The sequence below is a fragment of the Hordeum vulgare genome, chromosome 7H (genome assembly GCF_904849725.1).
Source record: "Hordeum vulgare subsp. vulgare chromosome 7H, MorexV3_pseudomolecules_assembly, whole genome shotgun sequence".
Lineage (NCBI taxonomy): Eukaryota > Viridiplantae > Streptophyta > Magnoliopsida > Poales > Poaceae > Hordeum > Hordeum vulgare.
The window spans coordinates 404,838,852-404,857,124 of record NC_058524.1 but is presented as its reverse complement, the minus strand read 5'-3'; the positions used below and the strand labels follow the sequence as shown (position 1 = coordinate 404,857,124).

Here is an 18,273-nt window from a genome sequence, read left to right as displayed (position 1 = left end):
GCAAACATAATAAATTGTTCTAAGCCCCTAATACTATAAGATAACTTGGCCAACTCTATTTAAGTGGGCCTTCTCCGGTTGTAATATAAACCAGTCATAACATCTCTCCCTGCGTGCGCAAACAGCTCGTCCTCGAGCTGGAAGTGTGGAAAATGTTTGCGGAACTCCTCAAAGGTCTCCCAAGTAGCATCCTCTTCCGAAAGACCTTGTCACTGGATCAAGAGACGCCGTACACCACCACTTTTGTGAACCTTCAACACCTTGGCTGGATCAGGAAGTAAGCGCCCATCTGAAGTCGGCGGAAGATCTGGTCCGGCCGCCGGCGGCTCCCCATGGAAAGGCTTCAATAAGCCTACATGAAAGACATCGTGGAGACGAGCTCCAGGGGGCAGCTGAAGGCGGTAGGCGACACTGTCGATGCGTTCCAACACGTGAAAGGGTCCCGCATAGCGAGAGGATCAAGTGACTGCGTAGAACGATGGAGAATACGCAGCCACACCCAATCACCCACGGCAAACTCGGCCTCGCGGTGGTGAGCATCATAGTACTTCTTGGACAGCTGATGTGCCTGAAGAAGACGTTGTCGCACGTCAGCAAGGATGACATCGCGGTCTCGTAGAAGTACTTCTGCCGCCTTAGTTCGCGTCGTTCGTGGCTGGAAAGGCAGGATGGCTGGAGGAGGCCGACCGTAGACGACCTCAAAGGGGGTGGCATGCATGGCGGAGTGGTATGAAGTGTTGTAGCAGTATTCCGCCCACGAGAGACAATCCACCCAAGCTCTTGGTCGATCACCTGTAATGCAACGTAAGTACATAACAATCACCTTATTGACGACCTCTGATTGTCCGTCGGTCTGGGGATGAAAAGCCGTGCTCAAGCGCAACTGGACGCCTGCCAACCGGAAAAGATCCCGCCAAACATGGCCAGCGAACACCGGATCACGGTCGCTGACGATCGAAGAAGGAAACCCGTGAAGGCTGACGATGTCGTCGAAGAAAGCCCGGGCCACGGAAGTGGCGGTGTAGGGATGACCCAGCGCGATAAAGTGTGCATACTTGGAGAAAGGTCCACCACCGTAAGGATGACGGACTTGCCGCCCACCTTAGGCCTCGTTTTCCACGGAGGGATTCAGGAGGTTTCCACAGGAAAATCCCCGGGAGGGTCAGAAACCCCACAGAACCTCGGGCGCTCATTTGGTAAGAGGGGTTTGCTTAGTCGAATCCCCTCCGATCCCCTTCAATCCCTTCCTATCCATGTGTTTCAGGATCCTCCTCGAGGGAGTGGTGGAAGCAAAACCCCGAGGATTTGAGAGGATTGGGTGCAAGGAAGGGATTCACCAAATCCCCTCAAATCCCCTCCTCCCCAAACCTTCCCAATCTACTTCTACCAAACAAAGCCTTAGGAAGTCCCTTGATAAAATCCATGGAGATGTCGGCCCACACCTGCGAAGGCACCGCAAGGGGATGTAGGAGGTCGGCCGACTGCAACGTTTGTGTCTTGTTGCGTTGGCACGTCACACAAGAACACACCCAGTCACGCACCAAAGCTCGGTCTCCGGGCAGATAGAAGTCGGCACACAGGCGGTGGAGAGTTTTCTGCACCCCCTCATGGTCGGCTAAGTGAGCCAACCGAAGAGCCTAGTGACGGAGACCGCCATGCTCGGGCACAAAGAGTCGTCGACCGTGGAGGAGTAATCCATCATTCAGTCGCCATGACACCGGTAAATCTCCCTCCGCAAGCCGCTGCCGAAGAAGTTGAGCATCCGCGGCCGTCAACCATGAAATGTTGCTCAAAATCCGGCATCTGAAGGATCGGCCCTGTGGGAAGAGTCGCCTTGAGCGACTGGAAGGTGGTAGCTACCTCCTCATCCCAGGAGAAGGCGTCACGGCGCAGCAGTCGTGTGAGTGGTGCAGCGAGAAGGCCGAACACCCGGATAAACTTCCGGTAGCATCCGGCTAGACCTAAGAACCCGCGGAGGGCCCGCGGTGAATGCGGTGTCGGCTGAGACATGACTGCTGTGATCTTATGGGCATCCATGGCAACTCCCTCCGCTGAAATGACGTGGCCGAAATATGCGACGGATGGCGTGCCAAACGAGCACTTCGGGCGCTTGAGGTGGAGTTGATGCGCTCGAAGCTCGTTGAAGATGGTGGCGACGTGTTGCAAGTGCTCTGCCCACGAGGAGTTGTAGATGAGAATATCATCAAAGAAAACGAGCACAAACCGTTGCAAGTAGGGCCGAAGGACGTCGTTCATCAAGGCGTGGAATGTTGCCGACGCATTATAGAGACCGAAGGGCATCACCAAAAACTCGAAGTGGCCATGATGGGTGCGGAAGGTCGTCTTCGCAATGTCGTCCGGGTGCATCCGAACCTGATGATAGTGAGAACGCAAGTCGAGTTAGTGAAGAAGCGTGCCCCATGCAGCTCGTCCAGGAGCTCCTCCACGACCGGTATAGGAAATTTTCCGTCGACGTCTTGGTATTGAGAGCACGGTAATCGGTGCAAGAAACGCCTCGAGTCGTCGGGCTTGTGAACAAGGAGCACTGGGGCCGAGAACGGCGAAGTAGAAATCTGGATGATGCCCAAGGCAAGCATAAGCGCGCACTGCCGTTCCAGCTCGTCCTTCTGCAGCTGTGGCTAGCGGTATGGTCGTACAACGACCGGTGCTATCCCCGGGAGAAGGTGAACGCGATGGTCGCACACCCGGGTGGGCGGAAGACCCTGAGGCTCGTCGAAAAGGTCGTTGTGCTGCTGTAGGAGATGAGTCAAGACGGGCGGCTCGGAGTCGGCCACGACGGTCAACAACTGGGCGGGAACTGCTGGAGAAGTGCCACCCTCGCCCTTCCACTGCACTTCACGCCCCTGACGCCAAAAAGTCATGGTCAGTGTGTCGAAGTCCCAAACGATGGGTCCGAGCGTCTGCAAGAAGTCGAAGCCGAGGATGAAGTCGAGGCAGCCCAAGTCGATGCCGACGCACGTGATGGCGAAGTGCTCGTCGCCGATGATGATGGGAACCTGTTGTGCAATTCCGTGGCAGCGGAGACGGTCATCATTAGCTACGGTAACTCGGGCTGCTCGCCGCCCGTTGGCTGAAGGGCCAGGCGACGTATAGTAGACTCGGACAGGAAGTTGTGTGTAGAGCCCATGTCCAGTAGAGCTAGGAGGCGCTCCCCATTAACCGTCACTGGCAGTAGCATCATTTTCTTCACTTGTATGCCGGCAAGGGCATGGAGGGAGACCACGTGGGCGGTGGCTGATGCCGGGGCAGTCGCCTCGGCAAGCTCGGGGGAAGTTGTTTCCTTCTCGATGTAGTCGTCCGCCTCCAGGTAGAAGAGGCGCGGGCAGACGTGACCTGGCACGTAGAGCTCGTCGCAGTTGAAGCATAACCCCTGTCGGTGACGCTCGAGTTGTTCGGCCAGGATGAGCCGGCGGAACGGCTGAGTCATTGCCCTGGCGGGAGTCCCTGGCGCCAGCTGGGCCGGCCGGCTAGCTGTAGACATGGCCGGTCGAGGGGGTGGGCGAGGTGCCCGGGCCGGGAACGCCTGTTGCATGGCCACCGCCCGTTGCTCGAACACACGGGCATAGTACATGGCCGTCTGGAGGTCATGCGGTCCCCACATCTTGACGTCCATGCGGATATGGTGGTGAAGGCCGCCGACAAAGAGCTCGGACCGTTGGAGGGCCGAGACGCCAGGAGCATGGCAGACCAACGCATGGAAGCGGTCGGCAAAATCCTACACCGAGGAGAGGAACGGAAGGCATCCAAGTTCCGCCATTCGGCTATCGTGGACGGGTAGACCGAACCGGAGGAGGTAGAGGTCGTGAAAATGTTCCCACGACGACATCCCGCGCTCGTCGTGTTCGAGGGTGTAGTACCACGTCTGGGTGGTGCCGCGAAGGTGGTACGAGGCGATCAAGGTGCGGTCGGACGCAAGCGTGCGTTGCCCACTGAAAAACGGGTCGCACTGGTTGAGCCAATTCAGGGGGTCCCCGGACCCATCGTAGGTGGCGAACTCCAACTTGAAGAAACGTGACGGGTGGTGGCCGTAGCTGGCGGCTATCGGTGGCTCCACGGTGCGGAACATTGTTGATGACGGAACCGGGAGGGCGGGCTGCAGCATCCCGCTGTGGAACAAGGGTCCGTCCACGCTGGTGTAGGGACCCACCGTCCCCGAGGAACCCGCGAGTGGCCCTGCCGGCTGCACCGCGGCCGGCGGTGGGAAGGAGGGCTGACCCGACCCAACCGTGTAGACCGGCTTGGTTAGCCACGCCGGCAGCGGAGATGGTGACGGCTGAAACCGCACCGCCTGGATGGCGCGCCCGGAAGTGGCGGTGGCCCGCTTGACTGCGAGGTGGTGCCCTGGTGCGGCGCGGCCGAGGGGAATGGAGGCGGCGCGATGGTGGGGAAGAACGCAGCAGCCGGCTGCTGCGCGTAAGGCCCCACGAGCAGCGCGCGGATGCCCACGACGACGTGGCCGAGCTCCAAGAGCGCAGATGTCATCTCCGCAGGGGAGAGGACGAGACCGGTCGGGTTCGGCGGGGGCCTGGCGGTCGTAGTAGGCGGCCCGATGCGGCGACCGAGGAGGCCAGCAACAAACGGGTGATAGGCTGGTAGCCGACGAAAGGCTGGGGTGGGTGGGGTGTCGACATGATCAAGCCGGGGCAATCTGATACCAAATTGGTAGGATTCCAATGCCTACCAGGCCGATCTCTCAAGTGATATGGGTGCGGGGAGGGTTGGCGAGGCAAAAGAGGCGGGCGACGACGCTAGGGCGCCGTGGTTAGGAGAGAGAGCTCGGACGCTAGGGTTAGGGCACCGGCTCCTTCTAGGAGCCGGTCAGAATAGATTGATCTTGCTTAATCAAAAGGTGTCCTTTACATGAGTTATATATAACTTTCCTAGGCTAGCAAACATAATACACTGGGCTAAGCCCCTAATACTATAAGATAACTAGGCCAACTCTATTTAAGTGGGCCTTCTCCGGTTGTAATATAAACCGGTCATAACAGAGCGTCTCACAAAGAACATCACAACTTGACGAACTTGGCGACGAAAAGTCCACTAGTTTGTGACGTCGCGGGATCAAACCGCAAGGTTTTCTGGATGCCGCCGCTTCTGCAGGGCCAACTACCAGCTGGATCGATCTTTAGCAGCTCTGCAGGTTGCAAACCCAACATGAAACAATCCATTTATAGAAGTGATAATCAAAATAACATATTAGATCACCCGAAAAAAATACATAACATATTACTCCAGATGAAGGCATGTAGAAGGATGTGTGTACCCGCTGAAGGATGTTTTGAGAGGAATTGCTGAACCACATTCTCGTTTTGTGCAACAGTCAAGCTATTCCAAGACAAATTGTTAGCCATGCGACGCCATGAACTAAATTGTACCAAAATTCTAAGCACGGTAAAGGCTAGATTACTGAGACGCAATTTGAGGATTAGATTTGCATGTGAAGCGATTACACACCTGCAAGTACTATAGACAAGTGATCCACCTGTTTTCAATAATTTAAAGCCATTTGTGAGAAGCCCTAACTGCATACAAAAGGAAGTCGTCAGAATTCAGTAAATATCAAACATAAGCTTCTCATGTAGCTAATTGTGGGGTTAGATTTAAGATATAGATTGCTCAATCAAGTGCCATTCAAGCTAACATCAAGAACAAAGTATTACCTGAAGATGAAGTAGGTTGCCAGTTCTTTCTACGTTGAGTACACGGCGATCTAATGTTTTCCATCCCCAGAACTCAAACTTCTGAATGTGTTTTATTGATCCATCATGAGTACATTCTGCATCCACTAGGACCTGCATGCATTTCATCCAAAGGAACAAAAGTGATGATACAAGTTGCCGAATAAGTTGCAGTAGAATATTCGAACCTGAAAAATAAGCTGCATGTGATAAGAGTTCTATATAGAAGTGCTTCAGCACTCTTTCAAAAGGTGAAAAGTGTTTCCTCAACACAATGAGTGAAAAGTACCGCTTTTTAGAGCTAATTGACAGTCTGATTTGCAACTACATGTGTACTCCCTCCGTTCCTAAATATAAGTCTTTTTAGAAGTTTCATTAACGGACTACATACAGATGTATGTAGACATCCTTTAAAGTGTAGATTCACTCATTTTGCTCCGTATGTAGTCCGTTAGTAAAACTTCTAAAAAGACTTATATTTAAAAACGGAGGGAATAGTTGGCTATGATGGCTTAAAAAATACCAATGTTACCTATTTTCACTTAAAATCATCTAAGTGCACTGGTCAAAGTTACAGAGTACCTGTGTAGTTCAGTAATAACAAGACTAGCAGATTACAAATAACGCGAGCAAAGGAATACCTTATCATACCCAGATGTACAGGCAGCAGCATTGGTTGACGGGCAAAGGACATAACGTTTTTGCAATCCAACTAATCCTGAATCTTTGCCATAGTATATCAGTTCAGGTTCGGAAGTCGATGATGGATGAGGTGAATCAGCTGCTTTTGCCTTTTTAGACTTCTGTCTGTCTTTCCATGATCTCTTTGAAGTCCATTCTGAGAATATGCTTCCAGTATCCTCAATTCCAACAGAAGCTGTGACAAAGAGCATGAACTCAAGACAAGCTAAATCATTCATGCATAGAGAAGAAGTAAAACAAAAAAGGGACTGGACTCTTCTGATGAAAATACCTTCCATGCTCCCCAGATTGGAGTTCATAGGCAATATGGAAAATGAAGTCCCATCGGCAACAAAGAGTCGACTACGATCTCCAAGAGAATACTTCTGCAACATCGTACGACAGGCTGCAAGACGGTGTTTTGCAACATCAACACCAGTCAGAGAACCTGTGCTACCAAGCATATCTGCAAGCATGCAAAGCTTTGCACCTTGCATGTCATATAGGTGAAAGGTTAATATATGTCTGATTAAAAATCCAACAAATAGCAGAAGTCTAACACACGCAACAGGATCCATAGCAAACAAATCCCTTAACGAACTAAACAACATCATCTCAACGACGGGGAAATATGTGTTGAACTAGCACTACAATATTCGACATACTGGAGAACAAATTTCAACATATGAACCGAACTTGACACCAAACCGGTCCATCAAACAATAGGACTGTAACACCCCAGTCTCCTAGATGCAACATACTCATCATACGTGAGACTGTATTTTCGTATGATATCCAAAGATCAACAATCAGGAAAGACTTTCCATGTTTTTATGCCCTGGAGAAAACTAGGTATTGCCATATTGGTGAACACATGTCGCTCACACAAATATTTGGTATAGGTGCTCGTTTATAATTGTATGGTAGACATTTGCCTCTACGAAAACACTGGTCTAGTGTGTACTTAAAAATATATTAGAAACAGTTACCTGGTGCAGCACAAAGGTCAAGAACATGGTCTCCTGGTTGAACATCAAGTGCTAAGATAGCAGCTCCAGAAGCTGCATCAATCCCGTAGATCTGAAATGTTTTTAAAGATGCTTAGGTGAAGCAAAATGTCACACACAGAAGAGTGCGTGATAAGAACATGACAACACTGTAACTTTTTACTGGGAAGTTTCAGCTTCTCGTACAATTAACAACAAGTGCGTCATTTTTGGTTTTATGAGAGAATCCTTTACAAATCAGGTGCCAACCACAAAATTACCATGAGATTGAACAGCTTCGGCTTAACTTGCACCACCATGGCATTACCTAACTGTTACCGGTTTGAGGCATTTGGTCTCTTATAAACAATAAAACATAATGTCATTGGATTGCTATCTAGGATAAACTGCCTCAGAGAACACTTGACAAAAATCTAACAACATTATAGTCGCGTATAATTAGACAAGGCACGCGATCCAGCATGCTTATGCTGGCGAGCAACAGGGGTCAGCTTCAAAACAACCGCGACAAAGGTTTTCTCCTCACCTTCCCTTGCTGATAAGCCTTGGATCCAGCAATCTGAATTTCGGGCGGGATCGCATAGAAGTCCGGCAGCCACGACACCTTCCTGAGATCACACTTGAGCTCGCATTCGATCTCTGCCACCACCCTGGACTCCGTGCCTGGTTTTAACCTAGGGATTTCAGAGACAAATGAGGCTACTCTCCTTTGCACCCTTCATCAGGTGACGAATTGCTAGTGGATGGTAGCCTTGGCGAGTGTCAGTCAAGGCTTGCCTCACCTGATGTAGCGCGGGATCGCGTCCGCCTTGGAGTACAGCGTGGGGTCCAGGCCGTTCTCGCCGAGGAACTCGAGAAAGGCCGCCGGCAGCGGCAGCGACGCCGCCGGCGGCTCTTCTCTGCGGTCAGAGGGCGGAATTTCTGACGAATCCATCACTCTGGTAGAGAGTAAAGACCCCGGACTCCTCCTCGGGTCCCAAGGGATGCGAGGTCTCCGGCGGTGGTGGCGACACCCAAAGCGCGCAGAGGCGGCGGCGGCGGCGAGGCCGCCGGGGAGGACTGGACTCGGGGGCGCAAGACACAGTGTGGAACTTGGTTGATCTGGGCCCTATGTTTCAGATCTGACGCTCGCAAAAGCACAATTGCACTCGACCAAATTAGAGAGAAATCAGATTTCTTTTTAGAGTTAAATTGCACCCGTGGTACGACAACTTGTTCAAACTTAACAGATTTATACATAAACTTGAAAAACCCATAAAACTCATACACAAACTTATTTGCTGTAACAGTTGACTTAGGACCCGTTCGGTAATCCACCGCTCGATCTGTGGAGCTACTGTTTGCTCGCTCCAATATTTTGCACCACAGTTCCGTCCACTCCCAGAGCGGAGCCGTGGAGTGGAGTGAAACCGAACGGGGCATTAAAACAGCCTGAATCGGCGGACATGGCATGCCATGTCGGAATGTGACACGCGTCATGCTTTGTCTGTTTTACAAATAAAAACCTGAAAGGTGGATTATTAGCGCGTAGTGGTCCTCTATCAAATGTATGGAATCAAATCTTTCAAGAAGATTCCCATATTATCACATATTCGTTAAACGGCGTCGCTAACCCTCCCGTAACCCCTGCCTTTTAGTCTCCCTCGATCTCTCCTCGAGCTCCCCGGGGCAATCAACAATGCGCTGATTTGAACCCATCAGAGGCGAGGGAAGCGGTATGTGGCCAGTCATACGGGTCGCGGCAGAGTTCCTGCCGGCGTATGGTATGTGTTGATTCTCCCTTTCTCCACCCCCTTGTTGTGACGTTTCTTTCCCATGTTTTCGCTAGGTTTTGTTGACAGCGACGATCATTCATTTTGGCACACAGATTCAATGATTTGGGGTATTTTTAAGGGAGAGGTTGATGGGTTGGTGGTCATATGGGTTGACCAATAAGTGAACACATCCATTGATGCTTGTGGAGATTTGAGTGGGAAATTTAGGGCAGTATGAACATGTGGCTATCATACGAACCCCCGTTGCTTTTTCGATTTAGTATTCTCATATGAAAAGTATGATTTTTTGAAGAAAACTAAAATGTACTGAATTTGATAGTGATTTTGTCTGAATTTTGTATGCAGTACTATATATTTATCTATACATGAAACTGCAGTGCATAGTATTAGTTGAACACGTTCTGAATTCTATGTATGATAGGGGAGTTTGTGTAAATCCAGATATGGCCCTTTGCGATGTGGCAGCCGATGTGTTACATGCGGGGCTATTTTGTAGTCAACTGTTACAACAAACAAGTTCGTATATGAGTTTTGTGGGGTTTTCAAGTTTATGTATGAATTTGTTAATTTCAAAAAAGTTATAGCACGTCTGTAATTAACTCTTTTGTTTTACTTGAATTATAATCTTGAGCATCATACCAGAGGCAACACAAATAATTACTGCAAAGGTGAGGAGAAACATACTCCATATGGCCAAAATTTATGCATGAATACATCATGCATACCTGGCAGCAAGTACATTCCCATCAACTTCCCGGCACACCAAGCAATTTCAAAAATAAAAGTAAAAATATGAACGGCAAACCACACCGAGGTCTGTCTGGAGGCAAGATTTTCACCCGAATTTTACAAGGAACGGCTCAAGTTCCTCGTGAACCAAGAAATATATCCACCTTCCAAACAGGATCTTAACAACTTCATCCGCATGAAGAACATTCCACATATCATATGGATCTTTAAAATTAAAATGGAACAACTTCCGGAGACAGCAAATGGACACAGAAAACGTGCAAGCTAAAAAAAAGTTCACATATGGTATTCTTTCATATTTGAAGAAGCACAATGTGCATACAGACATAGTACTTCATATACAAGGTCCATCTTGTTGGCAGTACCCTCCAAAGTTACCAAGTATACCAACAGAATCAGGTAGCATCTTTGAGAGCACCTGATGAATTTCTACAGCACCTTAAAGACAACAAACACATCTACACAACCTAATTGACCTTTATGATGTGCCCGCCCTGTTCCGGGCAACAACAGTACAAATCAGTATGCTAACGTATACAGGTAACACCTTACACATCATTGTACAAAATTTCCAGTCTTCCTACTGATTTCTAGGAAGAAAAGAATGTATCCTTTGGAGCTGGCCAACTCGTTAGCAAAATCGAGAGCTCATTTCTCCTGGATCAACAGTAAATGCACCAACCATCAGTATGTTCTGTGCATATCACGGATGCATGAATTAGAAAGTACTCGAATTTACATTACCTTTCCCCAAAAAAATCTGTTCAAGGCCTCACTACCTTCGGTGTTATGAAGATTCTTTTGTAGAGTTCAACGGTATCTCGACATGTCGAGGGCTTCCTGGGCTGATTTTGCTGTCGGCACTCTGCTGCTGGTTCGCTTGGGGTTTAAGCTTATGATTGTTATATGCAACAACACCTACTATGGCTGTACATTGCAGAAAAATGGAGTCACCATCTAATCCACTTCTAAATGCGGTACTTTGAAGAAAAATAATGGCTCAAACCTAAAGTATTCACAATAAATATAAACCAGAAAATACCAGGTGCAGGTAAATTTTTAGCCAAAAATGTGCCCAAAGATATCACAGAAATTATGAAGTTAAATAAGTCAGATTACGAGATTAATCAGTAGAATACCTATGGCATAGCCAACTATGTTTATGAAGGTAAGCTTTGTATCAGCAAAAATAGCAGCTGACAGCAGCACCACACTCCAATCCCTCACAACTCCAGTAACACGAGCTGTCAGTGCACTTGTCCGGGAAATGACAAGGAAAACTGACAGATTAAGTACGAATGTGCACATGCAGTTTAAGAACAATGTAACTGGTGGGAAGTTCCATGAAATACTTGCATCCATCTTTGGCTTCTCTAAGAACAACCAGGGAATGAACAGGCAAAAGGCACTGCAGGAAAATCACAGATTAAATTACGAGAACAAACAGTAGCTTCAAGAATTAATCTGGGGAGCTGGCGGACAAGGTACCTGCAAGGGCTAACATAGTACATCATGGATATCAAGTTCAGTCTAACACCCTTCTTCTTCAAAAATATCTCGATAAAGATAAGTCTAAGGGCTTCCGCTACAACTCCACCCATCTGATACACCACTCCGACCCAGCTGATTGTAATTTCACCAACAGAGGCCACAATAACTCCCACGCTGATGACAGACATGATACCAAGCATTTTACAGTTCATTTCTTCAAGGCCAAATGCTGTTCCAAGGAGAAACACGGCTACAGGCACTGTAATGCTCAAGCAAAGAGTATATTAACATCAGTTCCAAAACTGATTACAAACTATGCTTGACCTTCTCAATCTAAAAGCAGGGAGTGCGCATACTTATTGCCTTCAACATCTGTGCAAATGCAACAGATATGTAGAGGTATGCACTGTTCCCTAGCCAAAGGGTCATTGCAAACATCGCTCCAATTGGAATGACTGAACTCACGTATCTGAAATTTCAGGTGAACTAGTTAAAAAAAATACAATTCCAGTACTTTATGAACAGAACGAAGAATCTAATACAGGACAGGAAAGCAATAACGGTTGCAGGCCCGTATTTTAGAAAAATAACAACACATTTCTTCTCACGAAGAGTGGTATCGAGCATTGACTTCTGACAGAAACAGTGCAGAGCTCTTAGTGTGTGCCAGATGCAAATTTAATTAACATAAATATCTATTGATGACCATCATGAGCCTCTGACTTGGCATTTTCTTATCGGTTTCCTCCTAAGTCACGACCTGAACAATATGGAAAAACTCGCTCACTAATCTTGACAGCTTAAGCAGGCTGATATACTTATACATTAAACAGCAGAGCCCCCTGTTACTGAACTAAAAGGAGGTAATAAGCAACTAGTGCGTACTTGGTATCCACATTTATTATGAGATATATTCATATATAGTCTGATGAAAACCAACCCATTATTTAAAATGAAAGACTGGTGTTTTTACAGCATCTTACATACACATGCTAGAATATGCTAATGTTATGGAAAATCCACAAATTATCCTGATCAGTTCATAAATGGAGAGGCAGGCATTATGGATGTCTTAATCATGAGGTTATATGTCATGGAACATAATATACTGACAGAGAACAATTGAGAGAGTAATAAGAAACTATAATACAGCTTTATGAATTTTGTATTATCCAAGACTCACACGTCCGTAGTCATTCCTTCATCAATCTTTATGACCTGGGAAATATGAACAAAGTAAAAAAAAAGGTAAGATTACGGATTTCTTGAATGTTAAGTAACTTGAATTCCAAACAATATGAAGCCTTAGTCATTACACAGATTAGAGATAGATACAGCAACCATGTATAATTTTGAGGCTATTAAGTACCTTGAAAATCTTTGTAGCTGCAAAGCATACTACAGATGAGAAGACCATATGCAGCAAAGTTAGTGCCACTGGATAGGGGAAGTTGATCTCTTTTGAGGATAACACCCACTGCAAATCAGGATAAACAAAGCACTTAACAATGTTACAAAAATATGAAATGGATATTTGGCACAGAAAAAGAATCCATCAGTTTAAGCACATCAAAGAAATTATGAAACCACCCCAGAACTAATCATCACAAATAGAAGTTTGTTACAAAGCGGTTTGTCAATCTTTTGAAGCAAGGGTCATCAATGTTTACACTTAAAGTGCTTATTCTCAATTTCCATGAATCATTATAGAGGAACAAGAAGCTATCCAGTTGGTCCAAAAATATATGCATCTTGAGAAGCGTCAATGAGATTTATATGTAGCAGTTCACATGGTCCATGTTCGAGAAAAACTGCAGGTTGGATTTTTCTTTTTTTGCAGCTTGTGCTCCTTAAAGCTAATGGAATTCAGTTCATAAGATCTCCATGAGCCTAATGTATCAGTGCACCATGTACTAAACTAACAATAATAACAGTAGAAGGGAATCCAGTTACTTGTTGTGGAAGCAGATCGAGCTATGACAAGAGAATCTGGGTCAACCCTTTGCATGAAAAAGGGGTCCAGGTTGAGTGAGCAACCCAAGCAAGCAACAAACTATTCCCAGATCTCAAGCTATTGGACTCAGAGGCAAAGAAATGTATCCAAAACATCCACCAATTTTAGACATGATATAGTTAGTCAGGTGGGTGATCGGCTCTCAGAAAACCCCAAGCCGCGAATGACACTCATTTTGATGAATTATATCATCAAGGCTTGCTCTCCTGACAACCACAAAGGCGATATCCAAAGACAATATCGCAAGCATGAGAAGAACCGAACCTCAAAATCGCCCCTGCACGTTTACAATCACGCCCTCTTTGAACTGAAAACGCTTACGCTGCAGCAGAGACAGAGACAGAGACAGAGATCCGATCCATCACAAAAGTCCCCCTGACTCGCACGCATTGGAATCCAGCACCAGAAACTGGAAACATATCCGTCTCGCCTCCCCCGCACGGGGAGGTCAGCCACCGGATCAGCAGGGGGAGGCCTACGGATTCGCGGTGGACCGCAAGCTAAAACCCTAGAAACCCAGGACGGCGCGGACGAGACCGCGTCCGTGTCGCGCAACCAGGAATGAGCAAGCGCAGCGACGAAACTTGCCGCGACTGGCAGGATCGCGGGGTGGCGGGCCCGGGACGTCGGGCGAGGAGGATGAGAGGGGCTTGCCTTGTTGAAGAAGATCTGGCCGCCGGAGATGGCGATGTAGAAGAGGAGGTGGAAGTAGGTGACGGCGCCGTCCCGCCACGCCCCCTTCCTCGGCGCCTCCACCGCCGCCTCCGGCTGCTGCTGCTGCTGCTTCCCGCCATTTCTCTCCATGGTTGGCTGGGTTTGCTCGCTGGCTGCTGTGGGGGGGAATGGAGACGGAGAATTTGTCTCGCCGTCGGTCGGTGCGTCCCGAGCCGTTTTGCGGTTATGCGACGGTGGTGGACTTAAACAAACAAAACAAAAGGAGAGTGCCTCGCGATTCGCGTGCAACACACCACCGCACGCACGTTGCTCGGACTTCAGAATTCAGACCGGCCTCCGTCTCTGCGCGAGCAGGCCAACGCGCCGTGCACTAGCTGGGACCCACCGGTCAGTGCCCTTATAGCGAAATCAAAAAGTTAGGCCAGGCGAGGCCAGAACTTGGGCGAGTCAAAAGAAAGATATAAATTTTAATTTTGCTAACCACATGTCCCATGCGGTAAAGGAAAGATGATTTCAGAGGTCAAGTTTTAGGCGGAGCCTGCCAGATATCAGAACACAGGACCAGCAATTTACTACGAGTGCTAGATTTGGATTATTTAGACAACCATAAAAACATGTACAATGGTTAATAAGATAATTTTATTTTAAGTCTTGTATTTAGTTTAGAAATAATGAAAAATATCTACAATGAAATATTTATTAGCCTTATCTTTAATAATTTGCTATTCTTAAAACAGATAAATACACCAACAGTTATTGAAGTTGAGGTCAAAGCATAGTACAATCACTAAACTTTAAAATACGTTCATTACGGTCATGAAATACGCAACAAGACGATTATACGGTCAGTGATTCACACTAGAGCTCCGTGTACTGTTGAGTTGACTGGTCAATCTTTGAAACTAAAGATGGATTGGCTGGTCAAGCACAATACGTGGCAACCGGGAGGGAGCTCGCCGTGGGTGGGTAGCAGCGCAAGAAGTGATCCCGCCCCGCCTCATGCAGGAGCCGCGCGCCGTGCCCTTCCGGCCGGTAGCCGTCGACAGGTTCCTCCGCCATCACATGCTCCTCTTCCTCTATGCGAACTCCCGTCCGAGTACGGAATTGCCTGCGCCGGCCGCCATGGCCCATCATCTCCAACTGCGGGGGCGCGGACGCTGCTTGCAAGATCTCAACTCGGTCGCCGGTCTCTCGCCTCGCGTAGGAGCTGCGCACCGCGTTCTTCCGACTGGTCGCCGTCGACAGGTTCCTCCACCACCACGTGCTCCTCTTCCTCTACGAGAGCTCCCATCCGAGCACGGAGCTGCTCGCACCGGTCCGCCATGGCCCAACGCCTCAGCTACGGGCAAGGGAGCACTGCCTGCCCGAGCTCGACTCGGCCACCGGGCTCCCGCCTCCCTGCACCAGGCCCACGCACCCTCAACACACAGCCGTCGAGCCCCACTGTGCTGCCACCCGTCGTTCGTGCCTCAGCCGCCTGCAGGACCCCGCTGAAGCCCTTCCACGTGCATCCACCGCAATGCCTAGGCCGTCGTTGCAGTAGCCGCGTCGCGTTCCCGCGCGCTCTCCCTAGGCCGCCGTAGCAAACAGCAGCGCGCTCGCATGCCCGCAACAGCCGCACAACATAGGAAGGAGGCGGAACCGTGGAGAGGAACGGAAGGTCATCAGGCCAGCGTATGGCAACGGCGGGCCGAGGACTGCGGACCTACGCGCGAGCCAGACGCCAAGGGGCTCGCCACCGAGGAGCACGACGAAGGGCGATGTTGGGTGCGTGCCCATCTAGAGCTCAAAGTAGGGGAGAGCTGGTCCGGGTCGGCGACGTCGGAGAGGCGCACGACGTGGGAGGAGTGGAGGGAAGGGGAGGGCGCCACGCCGGCCGCACCCGTACTGCCGCACGCTGCAGCGCACCCGCCGCAACAACTTCAACGTGGCCTCAGTCGGGAGCAGGGAGCAGTTTGTGTGTGCGTGGCGTGGAGCGAGGCGAGCGATGGCGAGCAGGGCGCGAGCGGCGAGGCGACGGGGACAGGCGAGCTGTGGCAGCAGCGGCTCGGGAAGCGACTGGTCAATAGAGTGGAATACAGTGCTATACGGTGAGTCGGTGACCGTATAATCACCACTTCACGTGTATAGTGACAGTGTATTCTAAAGTCGAGTGACCGTATCGTGTTTGGACTTTGTTACTGCAATAAAAGACATTCCAACAGCGCCAGAAACAAGCGTGTTGATGAAAGACTATTCTTGTCTTGATACTCCTCAGCAACGGCGCCAGGAATCCTTCTGCTACGGCTAAGCCTTTAGGGACTTCCTAGGCAAATATGCAAAGGATTCCCCCGAGGCCTTGGAGCCTTGCGTTGGTGTTCCCTCGAAGCGGAAAGGGCGATGTAGCACAGCGGTGGTAAGTATTTCCCTCAGTTTTGAGAACCAATATATCGATCCAGTGAAGGAATATCACAAGTACCTGCACAAACACAAAGAGCTTGCTCCCAACGCTATGAAGGGGTTGTCAATCCCTTATAGATTGTTTGCCAAGTGAAAATTGAAAGCAACAAAGAAACAAAGCAAAGTAAAAGCGAAAGTGGAAACTATAGGTGTGAATAGACCCGGGGGCCGTAGTGTTCACTAGTGGCTTCTCTCATGAAAGCAAGTAGACGGTGGGTGAACGAACTACTGTCGAGAAATTGATAGAACCGCACAAAGTCATGACGTTATCTATGGCAATGATTATATCTATAGGCATCACGTCCAAAACAAGTAGACCGATACTTTCTGCATCTACTACTATTACTCCACACGTCGACCGCTATCCAGCATGCCTCTAGTATATTAAGTTCATGAGAAAAGAGTAACGCCTTAAGCAAGATGACATGATGTAGATGGACAATCTCATATCTACATAAAAGCCCATCTTGTTACCCTTGATGGCAACAACATGATGCGTGCCTTGCTGCCCCTTCTGTCACTGGGAAAGGTCACCACACGGTATGAACCCAAAACCAAGCACTTCTCCCATTGCAAGAATCATAGATCTAGTTGGCCAAACAAAACCCAAGACTCGGAGAGACTTACAAGGATATCAAATCATGCATATAAGAAATCAGCAAAGACTCAAATATATATCATAGATAATCTGATCACAAATCCACAATTCATCAAATCTCGACAAACACACCACCAAAGATGATTACATCGGATAGATCTCCATGAAGATCATGGAGAACTTTGTATTGAAGATCCAAGAGAGAGAAGAAGCCATCTAGCTACTAACTACGGACCCGTAGGTCTAAAGTGAACTACTCACGAGTCATTGGAGGGGCGATGATGTTGATGAATAAGCCCTCCAACTCCAAAGTCCCCTCGGGCAGGGCATCGGGAAGGGTCTCCAGATTAGATCTCGCGGAAACGGAAGATTGCGGCGGCGGAAAAGTGTTTTCGTGGATGCCCTGATTTTTTCTGGATTTTTAGAGAATTTATAGGCCAAAGACCTAGGGCAGGGGAGCGCCAGGGGGGCCACAAGCTTGGTTGCCGCGGCCTCCCCCGTCCGCGGCAACACGGCTTGTGGACCCCGCGTGGACCCACTTGCTTGGCCTCAAGCCTCCCGATCTTCTTCTGTTCTGGAAAAATTCATTTCGGGGATTTTATTCCATTTGGAATCCGTTCCAAAATCAGATCTGAAAGAGTCAAAAACACAGAAAAAACAGGAACTGAAACTTGGCACTGAGTTAATAAGTTAGTCCAAAAAAGATATAAAAGGTAAACAAAACATCCAAAGTTGACAAGATAACAGCGTGAAACCATCAAAAATTATAGATACGTTTGAGACGTATCAAGCATCCCCAAGCTTAACTCCTGCTCGTCCTCGAGTAGGGAATTGATAAAGAATGAATTTTTGATGCTTTCATGCTACCTAGCATAGATGTCCTTTGTAACTCCTCTTATGTGACGTGAATGTTCAGATCCATTAGATTTAAAACAATAGTTTGCTATTGACGTGGAAACAATAATAATTCAAGCAAACTAGCAAGGTAATCATGAACTTTCAAAATAACAAGGCCAAAAGAAAGTTATCCCTACAAAATCATATAGTCTGGCTATGCTCTATCATCATTGCACAACGAATTTAAATCATGCACAACCCCGGTATTGGCCAAGTAATTTTTTTCACAACTTTACTTTCCCAA

General features: G+C 48.4%; 2 protein-coding genes across 5 annotated transcripts; both read right to left on the bottom strand.

The window, feature by feature from the left end:
* Window positions 1–4,810: 4,810 nt before the first annotated feature.
* On the bottom strand, window positions 4,811–8,489 carry LOC123413401 (ribosomal RNA small subunit methyltransferase B). Of its 4 annotated transcripts, none has more exons than XM_045106331.1 (9): window positions 8,173–8,484; window positions 7,917–8,064; window positions 7,373–7,463; window positions 6,676–6,873; window positions 6,344–6,579; window positions 5,685–5,816; window positions 5,479–5,546; window positions 5,255–5,349; window positions 4,811–5,158 (listed from the first exon to the last, which is right to left on the bottom strand). In XM_045106331.1, the coding sequence occupies exons 1-9, from the start codon at window positions 8,322–8,324 to the stop codon at window positions 5,031–5,033; spliced, it is 1,248 nt and encodes a 415-aa protein (XP_044962266.1). In that variant the 5' UTR covers window positions 8,325–8,484; the 3' UTR covers window positions 4,811–5,030. The 4 variants fall into 4 exon arrangements, with proteins under 4 accessions (XP_044962266.1, XP_044962267.1, XP_044962268.1 ...); XM_045106332.1 differs by having other exon boundaries at window positions 5,288–5,349; window positions 8,173–8,482; XM_045106333.1 differs by having other exon boundaries at window positions 4,946–5,158; window positions 5,248–5,349; window positions 8,173–8,486.
* Window positions 8,490–10,180: 1,691 nt separating this feature from the next.
* LOC123413403 (probable sugar phosphate/phosphate translocator At3g14410) lies at window positions 10,181–14,329 on the bottom strand. The gene is made up of 8 exons (XM_045106334.1): window positions 14,075–14,329; window positions 12,776–12,883; window positions 12,590–12,624; window positions 11,763–11,875; window positions 11,404–11,665; window positions 11,055–11,323; window positions 10,660–10,842; window positions 10,181–10,572 (listed from the first exon to the last, which is right to left on the bottom strand). Exons 1-7 carry the CDS (start codon window positions 14,222–14,224, stop codon window positions 10,703–10,705), a joined length of 1,077 nt encoding a protein of 358 aa, XP_044962269.1. The 5' UTR covers window positions 14,225–14,329; the 3' UTR covers window positions 10,181–10,572; window positions 10,660–10,702.
* Window positions 14,330–18,273: the final 3,944 nt, after the last annotated feature.

Excerpts from the sequence above, each read along its gene's own strand:
- LOC123413401 (XM_045106330.1), bottom strand. The coding sequence starts at position 8,324 with ATGGATTCGTCAGAAATTCCGCCCTCTGACCGCAGAGAAGAGCCGCCG. Across the intron at positions 8,065-8,172 it reads GCGATCCCGCGCTACATCAG|GTTAAAACCAGGCACGGAGT; the intron begins GTGAGGCAAGCC and ends TGAAATCCCTAG. Across the intron at positions 7,464-7,916 it reads AGGCTTATCAGCAAGGGAAG|ATCTACGGGATTGATGCAGC; the intron begins GTGAGGAGAAAA and ends AAAACATTTCAG.
- LOC123413403 (XM_045106334.1), bottom strand. The coding sequence starts at position 14,224 with ATGGAGAGAAATGGCGGGAAGCAGCAGCAGCAGCAGCCGGAGGCGGCG. Across the intron at positions 11,876-12,589 it reads GAAGGAATGACTACGGACGT|ATACGTGAGTTCAGTCATTC; the intron begins GTGAGTCTTGGA and ends CTGAAATTTCAG. Across the intron at positions 11,666-11,762 it reads ACAGATGTTGAAGGCAATAA|TGCCTGTAGCCGTGTTTCTC; the intron begins GTATGCGCACTC and ends TGAGCATTACAG.